Source organism: Drosophila bipectinata, chromosome 3L (assembly GCF_030179905.1).
Source record: "Drosophila bipectinata strain 14024-0381.07 chromosome 3L, DbipHiC1v2, whole genome shotgun sequence".
Taxonomy (NCBI): Eukaryota; Metazoa; Arthropoda; class Insecta; order Diptera; family Drosophilidae; genus Drosophila; species Drosophila bipectinata.
In genome coordinates this window covers 20196329-20219742 of record NC_091738.1, presented here as the reverse complement: position 1 = coordinate 20219742, position 23414 = coordinate 20196329, and the positions used below count along the sequence as shown (strand labels likewise).

General features: G+C 39.4%; 4 protein-coding genes and 1 long non-coding RNA gene across 6 annotated transcripts; 3 read left to right on the top strand and 2 right to left on the bottom strand.

Annotated features, from left to right (window-relative positions):
- The first annotated feature begins 333 nt into the window (after positions 1–333).
- LOC138926265 (uncharacterized) lies at positions 334–1794 on the top strand. 2 transcript variants are annotated; one of them, XR_011442724.1, is made up of 3 exons: positions 334–493; positions 840–1281; positions 1359–1794. It is a non-coding gene; the product is annotated as an uncharacterized lncRNA (long non-coding RNA). The 2 variants fall into 2 exon arrangements; XR_011442723.1 differs by having other exon boundaries at positions 855–1281; positions 1359–1788.
- Positions 1795–2756: 962 nt separating this feature from the next.
- On the top strand, positions 2757–4974 carry LOC108119648 (uncharacterized). Its single transcript, XM_017232917.3, has 3 exons — positions 2757–3059; positions 3133–3833; positions 4249–4974. Exons 1-3 carry the CDS (start codon positions 2882–2884, stop codon positions 4555–4557), a joined length of 1188 nt encoding a protein of 395 aa, XP_017088406.2. The 5' UTR covers positions 2757–2881; the 3' UTR covers positions 4558–4974.
- A 3508-nt stretch (positions 4975–8482) lies between these two features.
- eIF4E3 (eukaryotic translation initiation factor 4E3) lies at positions 8483–9867 on the bottom strand. Its single transcript, XM_017232921.3, has 5 exons — positions 9667–9867; positions 9270–9603; positions 9114–9213; positions 8971–9058; positions 8483–8910 (listed from the first exon to the last, which is right to left on the bottom strand). The coding sequence occupies exons 1-5, from the start codon at positions 9716–9718 to the stop codon at positions 8750–8752; spliced, it is 735 nt and encodes a 244-aa protein (XP_017088410.2). The 5' UTR covers positions 9719–9867; the 3' UTR covers positions 8483–8749.
- Positions 9868–18948: 9081 nt separating this feature from the next.
- LOC108119651 (vitelline membrane protein Vm26Ab) lies at positions 18949–19588 on the bottom strand. The gene is made up of 2 exons (XM_017232922.3): positions 19525–19588; positions 18949–19459 (listed from the first exon to the last, which is right to left on the bottom strand). The coding sequence occupies exons 1-2, from the start codon at positions 19534–19536 to the stop codon at positions 19073–19075; spliced, it is 399 nt and encodes a 132-aa protein (XP_017088411.2). The 5' UTR covers positions 19537–19588; the 3' UTR covers positions 18949–19072.
- A 3032-nt stretch (positions 19589–22620) lies between these two features.
- LOC108119653 (as-peptide 126) lies at positions 22621–23348 on the top strand. The gene is made up of 2 exons (XM_017232926.3): positions 22621–22721; positions 22786–23348. Exons 1-2 carry the CDS (start codon positions 22713–22715, stop codon positions 23266–23268), a joined length of 492 nt encoding a protein of 163 aa, XP_017088415.2. The 5' UTR covers positions 22621–22712; the 3' UTR covers positions 23269–23348.
- The last annotated feature ends 66 nt before the right edge of the window (positions 23349–23414 follow it).

The window sequence follows — 23414 nt, the reverse complement described above, 5'->3', positions numbered from 1 at the left end:
TTTTTGTATGCTTGTTTATTTTATGTATAAATAAAGATTACTAGGAGAAATTACCAAAAATGAACACAACTATTTTGGCATTGCAAATTTTTTTTTATATTTTCTTTTTTGTTTAATTTATTTTAGGTGTATAAAGGAGTTACCATGGTTATTAATATTTTTTCATATTATATTTACTGTCGTTATCACTGCATTACTTAAGAAATGATTCAATGTACATATATTCACGCAATAAACAATTAAATATGACTAAATATTAACAACACCTTATACTTTTCAAATTAATCAACTTTTTTTTTTGTCAAGATTCTCAATATGAAAGTCCCCTCCGGATCACCTTTGACTTTTACGTCTCACTGCCACTTTCAACCTGGAGTTATCACAAACAAATTTATTCAATTTATTTAGTTTTGGATTTTAAATAAAGTAGCCTAACAGAAAGCCTAATTCAGATTGCAGTCGGATTACAAATTAAAACGGACATCCCATCTTGGTAAATATTTTTCGTTGTTACATTCAAATTATCTGCGGTACTTTTGACTTCCACCAACACTTAAACTAATTTTACAAAAAATAAATTCTCACATCCTAAAAATAGTCAGACTTTGCTGATTTCGCTAAATCTTATGGCTCTATCTGTGATAGTCTTTGAGACCCACGCCTTAATAGAGACAGACGGATTGGGCTACATCGACTCTGCTGTTAATGCTGATCAAGAATATATGTATATATACTTTATGGCGTCGGAGATGATTCGTTCTCTATGATACATAAATCATACAAATACAATATTTCCTTGTACCGGCTATACAAATTTCAATCTGAGAATAAATATAAAGTTAATGTATTTTCAGGAAGAAGCGCGGAGTTGAATTGCTAGAGGCGAATCTAGTTTCCGATATATTAATTCTCGTAGAGGACCAGAAATTCCCATGTCACCGATTCATGCTAGCGCGTGCCTCGGAGTTTTTTGAAAAATTGTTTCAAAGAGATGGCGTAGACGCAGGAGAAGTGCGTTTGGAGGAGACGACCCCCGAGGTGTTTTAAATAATCTTAAAATGTATTTACTCAGAGGACGAGGAACTTTTTAAGAACCTTGAATACAAAACAATCTTAAAAATTGTGCAAAACGCTAATATGTGGCTAATAAGTGACGTTGAAAGAATAGGCATTTATCACCTTAAAATTAAAGCAAAAGATTTGGACCCAGAAATATTAATAGAATTGTATGCAGAATTCTATCTTCTAAATAACCACGCTTTTATGAAAGACATTATTTATGTAAGTCTTCTGTCAATTGCAATGACTCGTCATTCAATTCTTGCCAGTATTAGATTTTTAAGTTTAATTTTTTACAGATGATGAAAAAAATTCTGAATTTTCAAGTACCTCTCATTAATTTGTTTCGACTTGAGTTAAACTGTTTCAAGGATTTCCTAAAAAGAAGTGAGGAAGTTTTGTTTGAAGGCCCCCGCTTTTCCATGGCAGAAAAGTGGATACAAAAAATACACCTACAGATAGATCCACTACTGAATTGATTTCTATATTAAGATTTATCGGCTTTAGTGAAATGAACATGCAACAATTTCACCACGGGCCGGCAAAATCAACGCTCTTGGCTGATGCCGACAAGGATGAAATATTGTCGGAAATCGTTAAGGAAACGAATGACGAACTGCTTAAGTTGAGAAGACAATTACAGTTACAATGCTTAAAGTTATTTTCTTTACAATAAATTGTCATAATTATAAAATGTAATGTATTAAAATGTATTAATATAAAATAATAAATTAAAAAAATGTTAAACATCCATTTTCCTGTATAAATTAACGGTTTTTATAAGAGTCTCTAAAGAGTTTATAACTCCAATAAAAGTGTTCCAATTTGACTGAATTTTTATTTTTAGGTGTAGATTGGCCATTGGAATAGTTTGGCATTAAAATATGTCCCAAAGACATTAACAAACTGCGCTACGAGATTTTCGTTTTGGGGGTGGGAGTGGACAGACGGACATGGCTATATCGACTGGGCTGTTGATGCTGATCAAGAAAGAATGTACTTAATGGGGTTGGAGACGATTCCTTCTCTATGTATAACCGGTATAAATACCAAAATTGGGTCATTTCCGATCGTTCACCCATATAGCGGCTAAAGGATGTAGTTGGATCCTTGAGAAATTTGGCATGTTGTATCGTTTTTCAAAAATAGAATCTGCCAAATAGAAAATGCCAACTCTCCAACGGTAAAACACCAAAGTTATGGTACATCTGAGCAATAAGTTATGTGGATGCTATAGGATATAGTTAGCCGATCCCGGCCGTCGATTTATACAGCGCGCAAAGAATAGAAGGGTGTGGTAATGTTTCAGTGGCTATAGCTTTAAAACTGAGAGACTAGCTCGCGTATCATCAAATTAGGAAGTGGTCCTGATCAAGAATATACATATATGTATACTTTATAGGTTCGAAGATGTCTCTGTCAAAAAAAATTATAATACCCTATGCAAGGGTATAAAAAGAACGTTGAGGTTGACGAACTCACAGAAGGACCGCACGAGATATTCTTATATCGACTTAAAAGTCGTCCCTGATTCGAAACATATCGGATATGTTATATTGACTTCGTTGCACATTAATGCCCTATAAAATTTAAAAGTCAATTATTAAGTCATACAAATCATACTCATTCATAACATGATTAAAATATCGATAAGTGACAGCTATGTATATAGGAAATCCTAGCAAGCTTTGAATTTTGTGTTATCCAACACTGACAACAATTCCTTTTACATTTGTGACAGCTATTCCTTAATCATTTCCTTTCTACAATTCTTTGCGGAAAACAAATTTGTATATTCCAGTAAATTGTATTTTAATTAATAATGTCTTTTACTAGCTTTGTCAAGCTTATGAGGGAATTGGCATACATGTTAACGGTGCCCCTGGGGCCTCACCAGGATTTTATATATGACGTACGCGTCCTGTGCAATGCGATCCAGACGCAGTTGTATCTGGACAACGCGACATTCAAGGACCATTTGGGTCAGTTGGATAAAACAGGTAAGCTACCTTTATTCAACAATCTGGATCATCCTAATCCATCACATATGTATGTACACCCTGATAAGAGCAGCTGCCCTTGTGGATGATCTGAATCTGGATATGCCGCTAAACTTTCAACTATTTCTGCCTGTCCGACTCCCAGTGCCTGTTACTGCGACCTATGATGATAAGAACAGGACAGTGCAGTTCACCAGGCCGGACTTTGAGCATCCGTTCTTCTTGGGCAATGCTGTGAATTACAAGCGCATGAACCTATTGCTTCAAAAGGAGATTGAAAGAGCGGTTGACAGGCTGGGATGTGTCTGTGGATACACCGGAGCTATTTACGATTTAAATTACACAGTCTGGTGTTATCAGAAGGTGCCTTTCATTCACCAACTAGTCGCTGTGGAACGGGGTCCATATCAACGTTGCATTCGCTTTGACTTCGTGTTGGCCTTGGAATTCGATGGGACGGATGTTCCACTGCCTCCGTGCTACGAAGCCTCTATTAGCCACCGATGGATCGCCTATGGCATGGTGCCGCCAAAAGGAAGTACTGGTATCCAAAGCTCTACGGAGTGGGCTGTCCTTGTTCCTAAATGGCAGTCGGCGGGTGCTGGTAACCGCCTGAGGGAGCTCAATACCATGATTCTCCTCCATCGACTACTGCGAGCCCAGCAATGCGACAGCTATGCCCTGCCTGTCGCCTTGAAGCTTGGTTTCTCCTTGACCACCGAGGAACGTGGCGAAAGCTACCAAGAGTTAGGCGTTGCCGACCTATTGATGTCGGTGAGAGATTATGTGCTGGTTTTTTTTGGTCGATTTTTTTGAAAATACTGCAAGGGTTAGGTATATCATTCAAGTAATTTATATTACTAAGATCACAAAGACTTATCTTAGATTAATAATGTAGAATTATGAGAAATTATGAGAATCATGTTTTCTCTCACATACTCTTTAGAGAAAAACACTGTTTTTTTAAAATGTAAAAAAAAGTACATTTTTTTTAAAACTATTTTAATTTTTTTTTTCTATTGAAACTATTGTTTATATATCTTATACCTCTTATATTTACAAATTTTAATCTAAATACGTATGAAAAATATATTTCAAAACTATTAAAATCAAAAAATGTCATTCGCAAAAACATGTATTTAAATTTGTGTTATTTTAACATTATTTGCGTTTTCCTCATCGTCCTTAGACTTTCGGCCATATGGTGTTTTGCAACTTCTGGGATATTTTTGGGAAACTTGCAGAGGGCGACAAAGATGCCAAAAGAAGTAAATTTTTGGAAGTCCGAAAGCAGCAGTTGCGTGCCAAGGGAATATTTTTTGTTCTGGTCGAGGCGATGCGAACAAATACGATCGACACGGAGTTTACATATGGACTCTTCCGGTACATCTACATCCCGCCGCCACCGATATGCTATTGGCAATCCGTGGAGGATTACATGACGAAAATGCCCATACTCGACAATCCATGTTTGCCAGAACGCCGCAGAAGCATTTGAAGTGGCATAATCGCAGTAAGCCTTCAAAAGTAAATTGACCAGAAGCGGTGCAGGCAGTGAGGCAGGCGTATTTCAGGACGTGGGTGGTGGGGCTGGTGGTCGATGGTTGGCGTTCTGTTGGCTGAAAAAAAACATAAAGAAAATAACCACGCTTCCCTTGTTGATTTTTGGAAATTTGAGCAGAACTGTAAATTGGTCGAGCAGTTTGTGGGAATCCTTTCCCCGGATTTCTGTTTGTTTTTGTTGCACTAAGACCCCTCCAACGTCTTAGTGTCTTCAAATCTGGGTAATTGTGCAACTTTAATGCCAAAAAATAAGTGGAGCTGTTGGTAACGAACACACACAGACAGACACACCCAAGCTTCGGCTCACACAGAAAAACACACAGCCAGAAACAGAGACAAAAGTTAATAAAAGCCAACTAAAAACTAAAGCCGAGTTGGCTACGTGTCCCTGTTTTGACTTGCCCTTTGCCCCATCTCCTGCTTTGTTTATATATTTATGTGTGAGTGAGTGTGTGTGTTTTTGGGGGGTACTGTGGGGGAGGTAAAAGTTAAATTGCAAATAGCTTGGGCCGGGCTTAACTCGGGGCGTGGCTGTTGGAGGCGGAGACAGTGTTGTCATATTTTTACTTTTGGCCAAATATCTGGCTTTCTGGCTTTATAATGAGAGCTATTTGTTAATATCTCTTTTAAAAAGCTTTACATTTAATACAATTATAAAATGTTTCTTATATTTTAAAAGCCTGGACTCGTAGGGTAAAAAATTACAAATCTACTTCCAAAAGCAATTAAAATCTTCAAATCAAATTTTAGTCATGTCGTGCGATTTTTAGAGCCGTTTTTACTATTAATATACTTTCCGTGTAATCCTCATATTTGTATTGATGTTTGGTTTATTTTTTCACTTTCCATCCATGTGTTGTTAAGGTACATTTTATGTTTTACGGATTCTTCACCTAATAAATAAAATTAAAAATAATATACTTTCCTACAGGCTTGTTCAAAAGCCCCAAAAAGTATGCCACAAAAGGTTAGGCAGCAATGTTAAAATTTTAAAAAGAATAGAAGGATCCTAATTTTGAAGATAAGAGTTAATACTACTCTACTAACTTACTCTGTTCCAGTCTGACTGGGACATTTGGTTCAATATTATGTAGGATTTATCGTACAAGTCCGCGCTAAAAAAGGCTAAAACGACATCATTTAAGGGCGGAGCAGTAGAATGAAGGCGACATGAAATTTTAGAAAAATTTGCTGTTATTGTTCGAGCAAAACAAAAGGGGTAAAAGGCTGGTGCAGATCCTGGAAAAAGGATGGTGTGGCATCGGATGGGTAAGCAAAAAGGTATGACTTCGGGGGAGTCGCATTAAACAGAAAGACACAAAAAAGTTTTAGTCAGTAGAGGAATTGGAGAGGCAGCCAAGGGGTCGGATGGGAATGGAGCATAAAGTTTTCCAGCGCTTTTGACATTTCATTGTTGTCAACTTTTAACTAGTTTTTTATGTAGTCATTATTTTAAAATGCAAATCGCCTACAACTGCCAGCCAAATACATGTACAACCCCTGGCTCCTCAGTGTTGTTTCAATTTAATCTTCTCTCCAAATCAAATGCCTTTAATATCATTGAGAACAGAGTATTTGTCATACTCGTCCATCCAGGGAGGCGACCAGACTTGCAGGATCCACCGGAGAGGTAATACTGTTAATACGCCGTCTGTACCTCGGTCTGGCAATCAGAAATCGAAGTGTTTATTGCATTTTTCTCTTATGGTTTGTTTAATTGCATTACCAGCTCCCATACCTTAATTTCTTATGAATTTAATTCCAATAAAAATAAACTAAAATCAACTTTCGAAGCAGAGGACGAAAATGAAATCATAACGAATTTTATCAGGCAAAAACGAGTGGAGGTCGTAAAAATACAGAAATAAGATTATTTGAGTTTTAGATTGAAAAAAAATGGATATGATTTTAAGAAGAAACAATTTCTTCTTCAGCATCAATCACGTTATTCTTCTAAAAAATATTCCAACTTAAATGAATTTCAAATTTAAATTCAAGAGCTTTCATCAACATTCTCTTTCTTTGTTGCCACAACTTCCCCTCACAAAGTAGTTTGGGGCAAGTGCACAAAAGAAAATCTCCCCAGCGTCAACTTTGCGATGTCTTCTGGTCAGGAGGACAGGATGAAAGTGCGGGGATGGCATCTTTAATCAAAAAATAATTATGAGCGACAAGGGAAGTGGGACGTGAGGGAGAGGGCGGGAAATTACGTTTGAATTATGACATGGTAGCGTAGCCCCTCCATGTTACCGAACCAAATCTGATGTGCAGCAAATGAGCTAAGTGAATGGGCGAAGTGAAATTCGAGAAAAATAGAGGGGCGTATAACAAGCAATAACAAGCACCGGGCCATGGTCATTTACGCAACAAACAGAATGCTGAAAACTGGACAGAAGCGCGGAGGACAACCGCAGCACCTCAAGTCGGCGATGAAGCTCCAACTGGAACCGGAGACCGGCAAAAGTTTATGTGAAAAACAGACAATTAATTTGTTTTGCAACGCCAAAGGGACACCAGGAAATAGGGGGGCGCATAGGACACAGGACACCCTGGGAGCGGAGGGACAAACAATTTCGTGCTCGTTGGCAAAGAAAATTTACGTGCCAAAGACAATTGGGAGATGCAAAGCGCTGGAGTTGGAGGGCAAACAGTCCAGACTGGCACAGAGAGAATGGTGGAAATGGTCAAACATTTTACGCTTTTTGTTTAATTAAAATTGCAACAGGCTATATAGACACAGCGTCCTTAAAGCGGCGGCAACAGGAGGATGGCAAGCCCGAACAACTGTTCTCCTCCGGCAAAGTCAGCGTTTTTCAATTAAGCTTGCATTTTATTTAATACACGGAAAGGGCTAAAAAGCACTACGACTAAAACGTTAGTTGCTGCCCTTTGCCGGATATTCCTTGTTTGTTTTCTACCATTTATCCCCTATTTGGCTTTTTCCTTCAACGTGAGAGCAGGGTTGGCTTTTGTTCCCCCTGGAAGCAAAACTAAACCTTTTAGGGCGGTTATTAAATTGAGCTTTAAGTGCCCAACTCCAGGCATCCAGAAACAATCCGCCATAACCCACGTTGTTACCTGTTCCCACCCGCTTACGTGTTGGCATATCAATTCACGTTACGGACCGAATAACTGCATGCATTCATTTGCGCCAAGGAATCCTGCTCACATCTAGCGGGAATATTGAGCGGGGTGGTGTCAACGTCCGCAGGGACGTCCGGATATGTCGACGGCTGGGATAGGGATGCGCTCCCATTGGCAATGGCATTACCAGAACCGTATAGTGTGTATCACGTTCCAGTCATTTGGTGGCTGCCACTTCATAATTCAATAAAACAATAAAAGCAAATCCTTACAAATTACAGCAATCAAATCATATGAGTGGCATGGATGGCAGTGGTGTCGAAAAATAAAGCTAACTAAAATAATATCAGTATCTTAAAATCTAATATCCACATGTATGTAGGTAAAAATAACAATACAATAACAACATTAGCCAACAATGTTTTATCTAGGAACCTAATTTTTTATTTACACCTTTTAAGATTATTTGAAAGTGGCTAAAGAGACAGCTCCAACGACCAAGCTCAGGGAATGGCTTGCCCCAAGCATATTTCCATAAATTGGTCACAATTTGCTATGCGCAGCAGCCGCGCAAACAGGAGTCCTGATCCCCCAGAAAGGACGACACATAAGCACTTGCTACGACATGGTGCCCGTGACAGAATAAGATGTGGGGGATTGGGACGAGATTCCCCAAAATTATGGCGCTGAAGGATAATCGTAGAGAAGCGAGTACATCCCAGTCCCACTTGCCAAACGGGAAAACGTGAGACACAATATGTACGTGACCAACTAGCTTTTATTTTACGGCGCAGTGTTTTATTTGTGGTACAACCGAATTCGTTCCTAAAGAATCGGTGCATAGATGAAATATGTTTCTTATTTTATAATAATATATATATGTATATATAGATCGCCCTACGACGAGCCGATCGTATATGCACATTTCTAGCCAGGAACTGAGCATTTACGATGTCGTTCTCGCGAGTGTTCCTTCCGACGGTCTTTCCACATTCTTGTACTTTGATGTGGTTTACCGACTCGGAAAGGTGGTCGTTTGGCGACTACAACTTGTATATAGCGTTCACATTCGGACCGTGCTGCACCATAGCGTCCTTGTGCACCTGGTACTGGATCTCGAGATTCCCGAGTGGTAGCATCTGCTTCATCTGTTTGCCAATGGAAAGAATAGCCTGGACATTGCGGGAGTCCTTAGTCCAAAGAGCTGGATAATAAAAATGAAATATAGTTGTAAAGAAAAAAATCAAATCCGACCAATACCCACATAACTTGTTGGCCTTATGGCGCACATTGATGACCACGCCGCAAATTTGTTCAGAGTAATCAAAACATTCACCAATGGTGCATAAAAGCTGAAAGATTAAGCTTTGAGAAGAGAGAAAATTATTGGCATATAAGATTTCCTACCAAATCGTGCCAAATCTTATCCATAAATGTCTTAGAAACTTTGTCCAAAAGCATCATCCAGCGACCACCCTCCTTATTGACGTCATCCTCCCACATGGGACTGGGAATAAGGAAAAAATAGAGGAAAGCCTGCCAAACTATGTCGGGAAAACTTACCGAACACCTTCTTTGAACACCATATAGTCATTATAAATCTTCAAGTCCGATGGTGGCTTGATGAAGTAGTACACACTGAAGAAATCCTCAACGGTATTGAAGCTCGTCACGTCGCTGAGCATGTCACTCCAGCTCTTGTGACGATCGTTCTCCCAATGCCACAGCGTCCAAGTGTGCTCCAATGGATGCTTTATGGACAGATCGTAATCAATGAGGCTTACCACTCGATTCAACGAGGGTTGAAGCTCCTGTTCCCCGGTGGCCACAAGATCCTCATCTCCATACTTGGCCAGATTCTGATCCCAGTCTGGATTCTTAACACACTGTAGCCATTCTATACGAATAATTCCAAGAATCCCAAAATATAAAGAAAAAACGTAAAATTCACTTAACTCACCAGAATCTTTTGGACGTTGACGCCCAACACCTTCGTAACCGGTGAATACCATTTTTGCTTTGTTGCTCCAAGTATCGAATTATTTATGTGGTTTTTATGTTAGTTTTCGTTCGATTTATTTTTATACAAAACTCCTTACAGTCAGAGTGGTGTATTGTTTCGTGCAAAGTATAATCAGTAATGAGGAAAACCTTACGTGGAAAGGGCAAGCTAGAAAATGACATTAGAGGAACAGCCATCTTTTTATATGAAAACAAGTGTTGGAAAGTGTGTCATACACTATTTAATAAATAGAATTTATCGATAAAGGTTTCATCGTTAATTGCGGCATTTTCTTTAATTAATGAAATAATCAATCAAAACTTCATGGAAAATTGAATCTATTTTTTATCTACTCGTATATGGGAACTCCCAATCGCACATTTTATCTGAAAAATCGAATTAAATCACTTGGGCACGGCCACGAGAGTCTATCAATTGAAATGTCACGCTAATAAAATAAAATGCCACCGAGCATACGATAAATGCACGAAAATAATAAAATGTGACTCAAATGAGCGACGGCGACAGCTGCCGCAGCACAGACTCAGGGCCCAGGACTCAGGACTCAAGCTGGAAGAAGGATAGGATGAGAGTCCTCCCCCTGTCTGGCTTCCAGCTTTCGACTGCTTGTGCCTTGTGTTCTCCTCGTGCAACAGTTTGGCCTGCAGTCAATAATCGAAATCGACTTGGGCTTGTGGCAATAAAAATTTGTCTTCGCCGGTTAAGTTGTGCGCCTTGTTGCACACGATCCTGTGGAAGACTCCCCTCATCGTCCTCCTCTTACTGATAATAAAATATGTGAGTCGCTACGTGGCAGCTCCTTTGGCGTTGGTAAAGTGGCTTTGGGACCCTTGTAATGTGCACCATTTGTTGCACGGCTGGTGGTGCGGTGGAACAGTGGCTCTTGGCTTCGGCTACGCCGCCAAAGAAGACACATCCTGGCATCTCCTGCTGCTCGTGTGAATTATGTTGGCCAAGTTTTCGGAACAAAAGTGTTGGCACTGTTACTGGTTTTGGGGTGTCTCTCCTCCTTACTTTGGAAACTTGTTTTCAGCTCCCATTTACTTAAAAATTCTATTTATTTTTGGTCTTAAGTAGTTCTTGCCGCGGGTTCAGTTGGTAAATCGTGTGCACTTTCAGACAGACCAGAACTATCCATATTTTAGCCTAATTGGTGGAATAATTTCTGGCACCAAATGGAGTAACTTAATGCAATGATGGAATATGCATTTCAGAGGCAAAAACTTTTATTTAAGCTCCTAGATAAGGTATGGTTTGTTGGATTTGACTTTCTGGAGAACTTCTCAGGTGGCACCTTGGCGTAAACGCAATATTTTACAGCTTTTTGCACTTTGCTGGCTGAGCTGAAAATACATGGTCAGTAAATCTTTTAAAATATTGTAATGTTTAGTGGGGGAAAGGCGGGTGCTGGAATGGGCGAGCTCACTAGCAGCTTAAGCGCTTTAAGTGCCGAGCAGTAAAGACGGCCACAAAAAAGTGGGCAGGGGCAAAAACGCGTAAATAGAGAGAAGGTTACAAGGACCCAAGGAGCCAAGCTCCAGGACCCCGTCTTGAGGCAGCTCAGTGCAGACAAGCGCTGGCAAGAAATGAAAATGATTTGAGGCATTATGTTGGCTCCGCTTTTCCTACACTTTTCCCCAGCTTTTCCTTCCGTTCTGTAGCCTGTCTTGATTCCATCCTTTTTTTCTTTTTTGGCTACAAAATTGCTTTGCTCCTCCTTCATGTTCATTGTAAAAGATTTCAGCGCAGAGAGCACAAAGCATGCGATGATGTACGGAACGACGCACGTCGTACATTTTGCACCTTGAAGTGGCAAGCAGGTGGAAGCCAAATGGGTGGCGAAACTTCAGGAAGAGACAGCCACATAAAACAATAAAAAGCAACGGTAAATGCCAAGGATGGGTAGCGACAACACATCCTGCAGCACCTTGAGGCCAACCCAACTGACACAGGCTTCCGGCACATCTCGGCGCCCTCTGCCCCGCCACCCGTTTCACCAGGAGGACCTGTCCAAGGCGTACATGGCAAAATGTATCTATACTATAAAGTTCATCATTTCAGGTAATATTAGTTTTTTTTTATTTAAATAATTATTCATTACTTTTTTTTAAATAATTAAATTTAAAAACTATTTACAGATTACATAGCCATATGAAACAATAGTTTAAAAAGCTATTATCCTGGTCATTACTGTTCGTATATGTACTTGTTTATGGTGCTAAATGCTTTGGACCATGCTGCCCCTGGGCGATGGCTACCCGAACTAGAAGCTGGAGCTATAGCTCTGGTCCTGGGGGCAGGTGAAAGTCATTTCACGCTGTGTGTAGCGCAAAAGATTAAAATAATAGCTGCGCGTAAATTAAACAGCCCGTTGGAGCCGAAGAATGCACTGAAAACAATCTACTTAGATGTCTAGATTATAGAAAAATTCGCTTAATTTTGTAATTCAAAATATTCCCTAAATTTGGCATAATTAACGACAAATCTTACCTTATATTAATAATCTTAATTTTACCTTACCTTATAATTTTCAATAAAGTGAACATATTGTAAGTTTTAGATGCCAGTGGAGAAGTGGCATGGGGAAAAGGTAAAGTAGACAGAGAGCCATTGAAGTGGCAGCCATCGAGAAACAGGACCTGCCACAATGCTTCTCCGCCCCTTCGCAACCATATCCTTTTGTTTAGGGCTGCGGTCTGCGCTAAGACGCTTACCAGATACACCTCTTCCCCTCCCCACTCCTCACTGAGCCCTGTACCCCACTCAACGCACCTGAGAGTTGACGTTCGGAGGCTGCCAGGACATTGCTAGCATTGCGTTGTCAGCACTTCATTTTGATCCAGCATGCCGCGTGCTTCACTTAATGCGACGACTGCCAGGAGCCGGGCATTTGTGGGGCAGTCCTGCCGGGGCGCGGCTTGGTATGTGGGTGGGGAATTGAGGGAAAAGAGAGTTTGCTTCTTCATCATGCACATAACTACAAAGGCAGCTGCATTTCTTTGGCGAACACAAAAAAAATCAAGGCCCAGGTGACTAAAAGGTACGATTTTTATTCGTTTATTAGATGGAACGTACGTTAGTTTTTAAGATTTTCTCTAATTTTCTCTTTTCTTTAATAAATGGGTTTGAAAAAGAACGGAAAAACTATACAAAATGTGAGATAAGTTTATAATATACACAAAATTAATAAAATAGTCTTTATGTCATTCATCCAAAAATAGTAAAAAATGCAATAAAATTTATTGAAATGTTTTAATGAAATTAAAATGTCTAACAGTATTTAGTATTGTGCTTTGAACACTATATTTAATTTTTTTTTTACAATTTATAGTTTATTTTTTTATGTTTTGACTTATTGTTTGACACATTTTGTCGCCTGGAAATTGTTGTGCATTACACGTCACGAATGCGTGCGTATTATGCTCTCTGCAACGAGTATCCTGCCAATGCGAGCGGTAAGGGGGTGGGGTAGGAGGCGGGGATACAGTGATGGTTCGTTGGGCTGCTACCTTTGCTGAGTGTTTTGTGGCTTGTCTTCTTCGCCTGTCTATCCTTTGCTGCACTCTCGTCCCATAGCCCCACCATCTCGTTCCCAATGGGGTCCTTTCAAGCCGAAGCTTGCTTAATGCTTTATGCTTGCCGGCTTTCAGCTCTTTGTTCATGTTTTCGCCGTTGTTCGTGTTCCTCGTATTGTTGTTGCTCCGGCAAGGTACTTTGCTTTTGTTCGATGAAACGTAAAAATAGCAACAAGCAACGAAAACTCATTTTTAGACAATGCCGCATAATTCCAAAGCAAGGAGAAAGCGCAACAACAAGCAGCAGGACAGCAACTGCCGGAGCATAAGATCCCAACGACTTTTTGTTGTAATGAGGTATTTCCGCATTGTTGTTCCATCTCCTTCCTTCTCACTTGGATGCTTTGCATCATATTCCCTCCTAGAGATGTGAAATAAGGATTTCCATGAAATCATTAGTTTCATTTTAATTGGGAAAAATGAAAAATAAGAAAAATTATGAGATCTAGTTGTGGGTTATACATAAGTGTTTCATAGTTTTTATTTTATATTAATTATACATCTTATTTAGGCCAAATGTTAATTTTTGGTAGCATTTTAAAGCTTACTCTTACTATTTACCATCCCTAATTTTCACCCCTAGCCCACTGCTTTCACCTGTTTACATTCCGCTGGCTTTGCCGTTCAAAAGCAACCGCAAGAAGTTCCTTACGCGCTGTCAGTTTGTGTAATGAAAGTGGATGCTGCCTCCCCCAAGCCTCGACCTAACTCCTGCGAGTATTCAAGCGCAAAATTTTCCGTAATCTGCCGGCGGACAGCTTACAAGCATATGCAGAAACTTTTCGTTTTCGGACCCCAGGAAGCACGCACTGCTTAAACTTTGAACCCTTAACCCTTCCATGTTTGCTCTTTCCACCAATGGACACACACCCTTATACCAACATATATGGAAAGAAGTAACGGAAGCCTGTTGCTTTCTCCAATGGCAATTTTTGTTTTTGTTGCTGGTCATTTACGGCCATTTAGACGCATTTAAGAAAGTCAACAATAAAGTCAAACAGTCGGAACGCTCCTACCCTTCAGCAAATTGAGGTTTATTTTGGGAGAAACAGTTTTACCAAACCACCAAATTTCCAATAATTAAATAAGTTTTTCTTTCAAACATTCCCCTAAACTTTACTCATTTACTTTTAAATAAGACTTGTTTGGTTAAGATTACTCTAAAAGTCATTTAATCAAGCCAAAGTTCCTAAAACAATATAACAAAATGAGTGGAAATTTTTTATAATATATTATTATTTAACTCATATAAGTTCATGTGTATAGAAAAACATCATCTCTATAATAGCTTCCAAGTGTATCCCTGACCTAAATTCATTAACTAATGCTGTTCTCAAATCATAGAATTCAGGACGAAATCTCTTCACTAAAGTGCTCACAGCCGAGCACTTCATATGCCATTTAATAATGATTAAGTACATGATACCAATGAGTGGGGAGTGAAAGATTGAGGCTAAAGGACTCGTTCGTCGAGTAAATGGAGCGACTTATTCGAATGTCATCAGAATCATCATCGTCATCACGGAACGGGCCTCGTGACTGTTGACGCATTTTGGTTTCAGGCCTCATTAGCGCCAGGAGCTGCCAGGCTGAGCTGAGCGGCCAAGTCAAGTAACCCCGAGACGACGAGGGGCTCTCAAATTGTGTCAGCATCAGGTGTCAATTTTAATTTACTGCCTCGTGCCCCGGATGTCATCTCCGATGTTTGTTTGCCTTGGGTGGGTGGGGGCTGTGGATGGTTGTGGGTTGTGGTGTCAATGGAGGCGGAATGTTAACCCATATTTTGGTGACTTGCGGCTTCTGCGGTAATTTCGGTTTACTTTAAATACAAGGATATCCGAAACTCATTGAAGCCGACGGCTCGAGCCAAACAATATCATGGCAAATGAAAGGGGCTTTCAGCCAGCTTTATTGATATTCAGGCCCAATCCGCAACCTCGACACACAGCAATAATGGTCACAAAGAGCATTTGCTAATGGAGCCGTTTAAATATGCGATATGAGGTAGATCCACGCATGTTAATCCAGAAAATTGGGGAATTCTAAAAGAATGCTATGAAAACATAAATTAATATATCATTCTCTACACCCCGACAACTGTGACCAAAAACATCTTCGGTTAACATTTTTTTAATTTTTGATTCTGATTTCGGCATTTAGGAAATCTATGTATTTGGTCACACTTTTCTTCTTTTGTTAAATCGACTTTCCAACAGCCTGAAGTTCATTTCAGTTGGAGTAGACTGCTCCGACCGAAAGCATCTTGGGTCTTTCTTTCTTTCTTTTTATTTTTTATTTTTTTGTTATTTTTTTTGGCTTTAATTAGAATTTGTTTTTATTTTCATGAAATTATTGGGGATAATCCCGGCATGTATCTTGGCCATGGTGTCCTTGAGAGCAACGCTTGGATCTTTCTTTTAAATTAATTTTAAAATATTTTGTTTTTTCTCATATTTATTAAATTATTTATTTTCAATGGATATTCGTCAGCTTGAGCCCACGAAAAGTTTGCTTGGGTTTTTTCCATTCTTATTTTCTTATCCTTTCTAAATAATTGCTTCGAATTATTACTTCATTTATTTATTAAATTATTTAATTTCAATGGACTAGTCGTCAGCTTGAGCCCACGAAAAGTTTGCTTGTGTTTTTTTTTTCATTCTTATTTTCTGATCTTTCCAAATGATTACGTCGATATTACTGAATTTGTGCTAAAATATATGGCGGCTTCGAATCCTTGAGACCAACGCTTGGATCTTTCTATTAAATTATTTTTTAAATATTTTGTTTTTTCTCATATTTATTTAATTATTTAATTTCACTGGACTAGTCGTCAGCTTGAGCCCACGAAAAGTTTGCTTGGGTTTTTTCCATTCTTATTTTCTTATCCTTTCTAAATAATTGCTTCGAAGTATTACTTCTTTTATTTATTAAATTATTTAATTTCAATGGACTAGTCGTCAGCTTGAGCCCACGAAAAGTTTGCTTGTGTTTTTTTTTTCATTCTTATTTTCTGATCTTTCCAAATGATTACGTCGATATTACTGAATGTGTGCTTAAATAGATGGCGGCTTCGAATCCTTGAGACCAACGCTTGAATCTTTCATTTAAATTATTTTTAAAATATTTTTTTGCTCATATTTATTAAATTATTTAATTTCAATGGATTAGTCGTCAGCTTGAGCCCACGAAAAGTTTGCTTGGGTTTTTTCCATTCTTATTTTCTTATCCTTTCTAAATAATTGCTTCGAAGTATTACTTCTTTTATTTATTAAATTATTTAATTTCAATGGACTAGTCGTCAGCTTGAGCCCACGAAAAGTTTGCTTGTGTTTTTTTTTTCATTCTTATTTTCTGATCTTTCCAAATGATTACGTCGATATTACTGAATGTGTGCTTAAATAGATGGCGGCTTCGAATCCTTGAGACCAACGCTTGAATCTTTCATTTAAATTATTTTTAAAATATTTTTTTTGCTCATATTTATTAAATTATTTAATTTCAATGGATTAGTCGTCAGCTTGAGCCCACGAAAAGTTTGCTTGGGTTTTTTCCATTCTTATTTTCTTATCCTTTCTAAATAATTGCTTCGAAGTATTACTTCTTTTATTTATTAAATTATTTAATTTCAATGGACAGCTTGAGCCCACGAAAAGTTTGCTAGTGTTTTTTTTTTCATTCTTATTTTCTGATCTTTCCAAATGATTACGTCGATATTACTGAATGTGTGCTTAAATAGATGGCGGCTTCGAATCCTTGAGACCAACGCTTGAATCTTTCATTTAAATTATTTTTAAAATATTTTTTTTGCTCATATTTATTAAATTATTTAATTTCAATGGATTAGTCGTCAGCTTGAGCCCACGAAAAGTTTGCTTGGGTTTTTTCCATTCTTATTTTCTTATCCTTTCTAAATAATTGCTTCGAAGTATTACTTCTTTTATTTATTAAATTATTTAATTTCAATGGACTAGTCGTCAGCTTGAGCCCACGAAAAGTTTGCTTGTGTTTTTTTTTTCATTCTTATTTTCTGATCTTTCCAAATGATTACGTCGATATTACTGAATGTGTGCTTAAATAGATGGCGGCTTCGAATCCTTGAGACCAACGCTTGAATCTTTCATTTAAATTATTTTTAAAATATTTTTTTTGCTCATATTTATTAAATTATTTAATTTCAATGGATTAGTCGTCAGCTTGAGCCCACGAAAAGTTTGCTTGGGTTTTTTCCATTCTTATTTTCTTATCCTTTCTAAATAATTGCTTCGAAGTATTACCTCTTTTATTTATTAAATTATTTAATTTCAATGGATTAGTCGTCAGCTTGAGCCCACGAAAAGTTTGCTTGGGTTTTTTTCCATTCTTATTTTCTGATCTTTCCAAATGATTACGTCGATGTTACTGAATTTGTGTTACAATATATAGCGGCTTCGAATCCTTGAGACCAACGCTCGGATCTTTCTTTTAAATTATTTTAAAAATATTTTTTTGCTCATATCTATTAAATTATCTTATTTCAATAGATTATTCGTCAGTTTGGGTCCACGAAAAGTGGAATATCTTTTTCTTAAAATTTAAAAAAAATTGTATATAATTTTATAAATTTATTGTTTTTTATTTTGATTTACCCGAAAAGGTTGGAACTTTGAGTTAACGGAGTGGAAGTCTGACCGAAAGTATCATGGGTACTTTTTTTCTTGTATTTATTTTGCTTTTAATTTTAATGGATTAGTCGTCAGTTTGTGGCCAGGAAAAGTGCTATTGGAGTCTTTTTTCCAATCTTAATTTTTTTATCCTTTCGAAATTACTAATAAGCCGTTCTTGACTTTGAGTTTGAAATACTGGCGCCTTGAATCACAAAGAACAACTCTTGAGTCCTCGGATCAAGAGTCTTGAGAATCTTGATCTTCTCTGTAATCTGTCTTATTTATAATCGTAATTTTTTGTATATGGTGCTCATTGTATATCGGCTATTCCGGCGGATGGTCAACCAGGACCGAAAAAATAAATGTCCATATTCCTCGATTCTTTTTTTGTATTTTCATAAATAAAAATATCCAAATTTTCAAACATATTGGATTCATAACATATCTCAGCTTTTTTTAAAAAAAAAAGCGCGAAAAGTAAGAAAATTTAGTTTTTGCCTTTTTTACTTTTAAAGACATTTTAATGTTTATTTATTTCTCAAGGAAAACATATGATGTGTTTGCTCTTTTTGTACTAAATCTCTTAATAACAATCTTATAATTGTATCATGAGTAAAAGTATCAATGAGAACTAGTTTCCATATTTGTTCAAGCTTTGTTGTGTTGCTGATTTGAGATTTATTTTGAATCTTTTCACTTCTTTTTGGTTTTGGCTGTGTTTCTAAATAACACTAAACTTACGAAACTGTATGTATATTTATCTTTTAATTTTTAAAAGCCCATTTGGTTTTTTTTTTTTGTGTTTTTTTTTTTTGTTAAAAAATACTCATTGAAATGAGTAAAAAAAAAAATACAAATGTTAAAATACTCATTGTTGGATATAAATCGGACATTTAATTAGATAATTTACTAGTTGAAATGATTTTATCTGTACCAAAAATATTCTTACCCAAGTGTTTTTGTTTAAAAATGATTAAAGGATCTCAATAAAAGCATTAGGATTTGTTTGTTTTAAATTTTTAATTCATATGAAAAATCACAAGCTGGGGGTGAAGGAAAATAACTGCCAAACCATGGTTCAAGCACATGGAGCAATATTTTCCATTGAGTTCAGAGTCCATTGATTTACTTCTTCAGCAGAAGGGGAGCGGCAGCGGCGGCAACGTACGGACGGGCAACGTACGGCGCACTGTAGGCCAAGGGGGAGGTGTATGCGGCAGCATAGGGGGCGGCAAGTCGGGCTACCGGAGCGGTGTAGGCGGCAGCAACTGGGGCGGTGTAGGCAGCGGCAATGGGAGTTGCGATGGGAGCGGTATAGGCGGCAGCGGCAATGGGAGCGGTGTAGGCGGCGGGGAAGGCGGCGCTGTGGGCTACCGTGTGAGCGGTGTAACTGGAGGCGTAGGGAGCCACGTAAGCGGCACTGCCGACCACAGCGGGGGCGGTGTAGGCCAGAGGAGCAACGATTCCGGGCTTGGCAGCAGCCACAGCCACAACAGCGAAGAAGATAGCAGCCTGAATTTTTTAAAGATAATTTTTAGAAAAAACTTTTGAAATTTTAATATTTTTTGAAAACTTACGAATTTGAACATGTTGTTTTTTTTTGGGATTGTCACTTGGTGGATGGCCAATTGGTCTGTGATGTTCAGCTGAGATCGCCTCGGCGCTTTTATAGCCACTTACACTTTCGGCCAGCCGGGCTAGCCCATTAGCCAGGCCGATCACGCTCGTAGTTTTAGCCATCGATGGCTGCCAAGTCAACGACTGGCGATTGACGTTGCGCATGCGCAATTCTTGGCCGGATCGTTGGATTCGTTCATTATTTTGCTGGTCTAGACCCGACCATGTCTTATTTTAGTGCGTGCCTGAGCGTCCGTTACTCCGAATTCGAGCGTCCCGACTTTTTTTTCGATTTGGCCCTGACCTTGGCGGCTGCAATGCGTTTACAATTTAATCGGGCTAGCGGGTTTAACCGCTACCGAACGGCAGCTAAAGTCACTTAACTGCAGAATTTATGGTATATACACTTTTGGAACCCTTCACAGTTCGCTCAACAGGAAACAGCCGGCTTATTCCAGCCCATTACGGCCTGCCTATTTTAATGGCCCAGAATAATGCCGAGCTAATCACAGTCTAATAATTATAATCCTCTCTTGTAGCTGGCAAAAATTAATTAATAAATGTCGCAAATTGCAGCCAAAGAGCTTAAAACTCACTAATTAGAAATATCGAGTGCAGGTCTCTGTGTGTGTAATAGCACCCATTATGGGGATGCACCATTGCACCCACTTTCCGAAGGAATCACATACAGAGGACGTAATACGTATGTTATGTTTCATTCCTGCTCTGGAAGTCTCACACTCGAAAAAGTGTTGAAGCGTGAATTTTGCTTAAAAATGCCAATTACGCGATTTCAGCAATGCAATGGATTGGGAGGTGGTGTGGCAAGAAAAGCAATGCAATGCAGAAGGGAAGGAATCCGTACTCAAAGGGGTGGTAGCTTGAACGGGGTTGTGGCTTGGCACAAAAAAAAAAAATTAGGTATTTTCAAGAGGTTAGTCATTTTAGTAAGAAAATAAATCTTAAGAAAAATCATAAAATCATCAATAAATTAGGGGTTATATAATTGGTATTTTTCTTTTTTAATTTTGGCTAATCTTATTTAAGACAAAATTGTTTCAAAAATTCATTTAAAAAAAGAAGCCTTAAAAATCACTTAAATTTGTAATACATTTTTAAAACCACAAACTATATACATTATCTAGATAATACAGGTATTTTTTGGGATGTGACAGCAATTGTTGCAAGTGTCTCTGACTGCTTGTTTCTGCCACTTTTGACGATGATGTTGCTGGCGAAGGATTTGGCGCTCATCCTGCTCCTTCCTTCGCCGCTTTTGTGTGGCTCAAGTGTTTGCCATGTGCCTGTGCATACGAGCCAGCCTATTGCCAATGTCCTGGGCTCCTTTGTGGATCTGGGGTCCTACTAAATGCACAATCATGCAGCCGGCATAAGGCCTCGAATTGAAAACTGCTGCGACAACCGCAGGCGGCAAACATATTTGTTTTGACACTTGACTTGGTCTGCTCCTCCCACTTTGGCTTTCATTGTCAAGTTTGTGGCAAGGACTTGCTACTGAAATTATTATATTGGTTAATCCGCCTAAAAGCTTTGATGGCACTTTCACTTCCCCTGGCAAACTGCCGCCTGTCCTGGCCCTGCCCATGATTCCTCTTTTAGCCATTTCAAGTGCAGCGCCCGCAACTCTCAAGTGGCCAGAACTGGGAGCAGGAAGCGTATCAAAGAGCAATCCCCTGGGACCCAAGGGTGGAGGTATCCATGAGTGCCGGCAAGTAATTAAAAAGCAAGAAATTTCCACAAAAAGCCGCTCACAAAAATTCCCTTCGTTTGACGAGGACAAAATTCAGGACGAGGACTTTGGAACCACCCGAATTAAGATTCTATCGACTTTATGACATCTCTTAATGATTATAAAAATAGTGAAATAAAATACAGTTATGTATATATTTGCAAAATTATAATATTTATTTGGAAATTAAATATTAATATGTTTTGTCAATTTTTAAATTGATTTATAAAAACTCTCTAATAATTTAAAGGTTACAGGGTAACTCGAAGGAACTTGGAACAAGTTGCGTGAAATATTCGCAGCACTTTTCCGTTTTTTGCGCCACCCGATCCAGAGTCCCTCCCAAGTTGAGTTTATTGCCATAATAAAGGCACAACTGCCTCTGACTTGGCCGGGGTTATGTCTGCATCTGGACCCTGATCCTTACTAGCAGAAGCAGTGTCGGGGCAGGACGTAGCAGCAGCTGTGCGTGCGCGTTAATGCGTCGTTTAAGTGCCGTAAAAAGCGAACGGCACACATGAAGCACCCACACCTTCGACCCCACCTTCAAGTAAGCCTAATCCGTATCCATATTCGTGTGCCAACCCCAAGTCAAAGGAAGTCTATTAAAAATTTCTGCCTTCTGTGTTCTGTTTGGAATTTGTCTATGGAAGTCCCGGCGACATTTGCAAGCTTAAGAGTCTGAGGGAGTGTGGCCTTTAAGTGGTTTCCACAAATTATTCATGGGAACAAAATCGTGATGGTGGCCCACCCCAAAAAGGCTTGAACGCAAAACTTTCCAGGGGTTTCATGAATTCCTTTAATATTAGACTTTGCAAACTTGAATCATTTATTAAATGCTAAAACCAAACAACACAATCGGTTCATATTAAGCCAATATTTTGTAATCTATTTTAAGGATATAAGCTAAGTAGGAGGATAATCATTATATATTGGGGACTTTCTGGTCTCAATTTAATTTGAAGTACTTTATCAATGGAATCCTGTAAGGCAGGAATGTAAGTCTTCCGCCATTTCCTCGGATATTCCTTCAATCATAATTGGTTTAAGGCCTTTGTTCCGCCTTGCGAGCTGACGCATTTCAATTACCCAGACCCCTGGTTGCAAAGTCAAATCGAATTAAGCCCGGCACGTGCCAAGTGTGCGTGTGCAGCCACAATGGATCGAAGCCATCCGAACCGACTGGGATCGGATTGTTTTGGCCCACTAAACTGGGACGGAGTCAAAGTCTTTGGGCCGCCAGCGATGTCAGTTGCATGTGTAAGTGCGACCTTCGCCGGGTTTCCAAGTGCCTGCTATATAAGCGGCCCAGCCCGATCAGCTCAACATCAAATCAAGCTCACAGCTTCAAGTAGTTACAACTACCCAACCATCCAAAACAAAAACCAACCCATCAACATGAAATTCGTAAGTGCTCCGAGGATTTTCAACTGCCGCAGGATTTTTAACAAAATTCGATCCTCGATTTCAGTTCGCCGTCTGCTTCTTCGCTGTTGTGGCTGTGGCTGCTGCCAAGCCTGGAATTGTGGCTCCTCTGGCGGCTGCTCCTCTGGCCTACACTGCCCCGGCTGTGGTCGGCAGTGCCGCTTACGTGGCTCCCTACGCCTCCAGCTACACGGCTAACACCGTGGCCCACAGCGCTGCCTTCCCCGCCGCCTACACCGCTCCCATTGCCGCTGCCGCGTACACCGCTCCCATTGCCACTGCCGCCTACACCGCTCCAGTCGCCGCCGCCTACACCGCCCCTCTCGCTGCCGCCTACACCTCCCCAGTCGCCGCCGCCTACACCGCCCCTGTGGCCGCCGCCTACTCCGCTCCCATTGCTGCCCCAGTTGCCGCTGCCTACACCGCCCCAATTGCCCGCTACGCTGCTGCCCCGATTGCCGCTCCTGTGGCAGCCGCCTACACTGCTCCCATCGCAGCTGCTGCTGCCCCTGTCCTCCTGAAGAAGTAAGCACTCCTTCTTGCAAATTAATCCTCTTGACCAACTTGTGTAAATAAAAAATTGTACATACCAAACGAAACAAAAGAATTTTTAAAGGAAAAGAAAAAAGCACTAAAAGAAATTGAATATTTGGGAGTCAAGATCTTATTCAATAG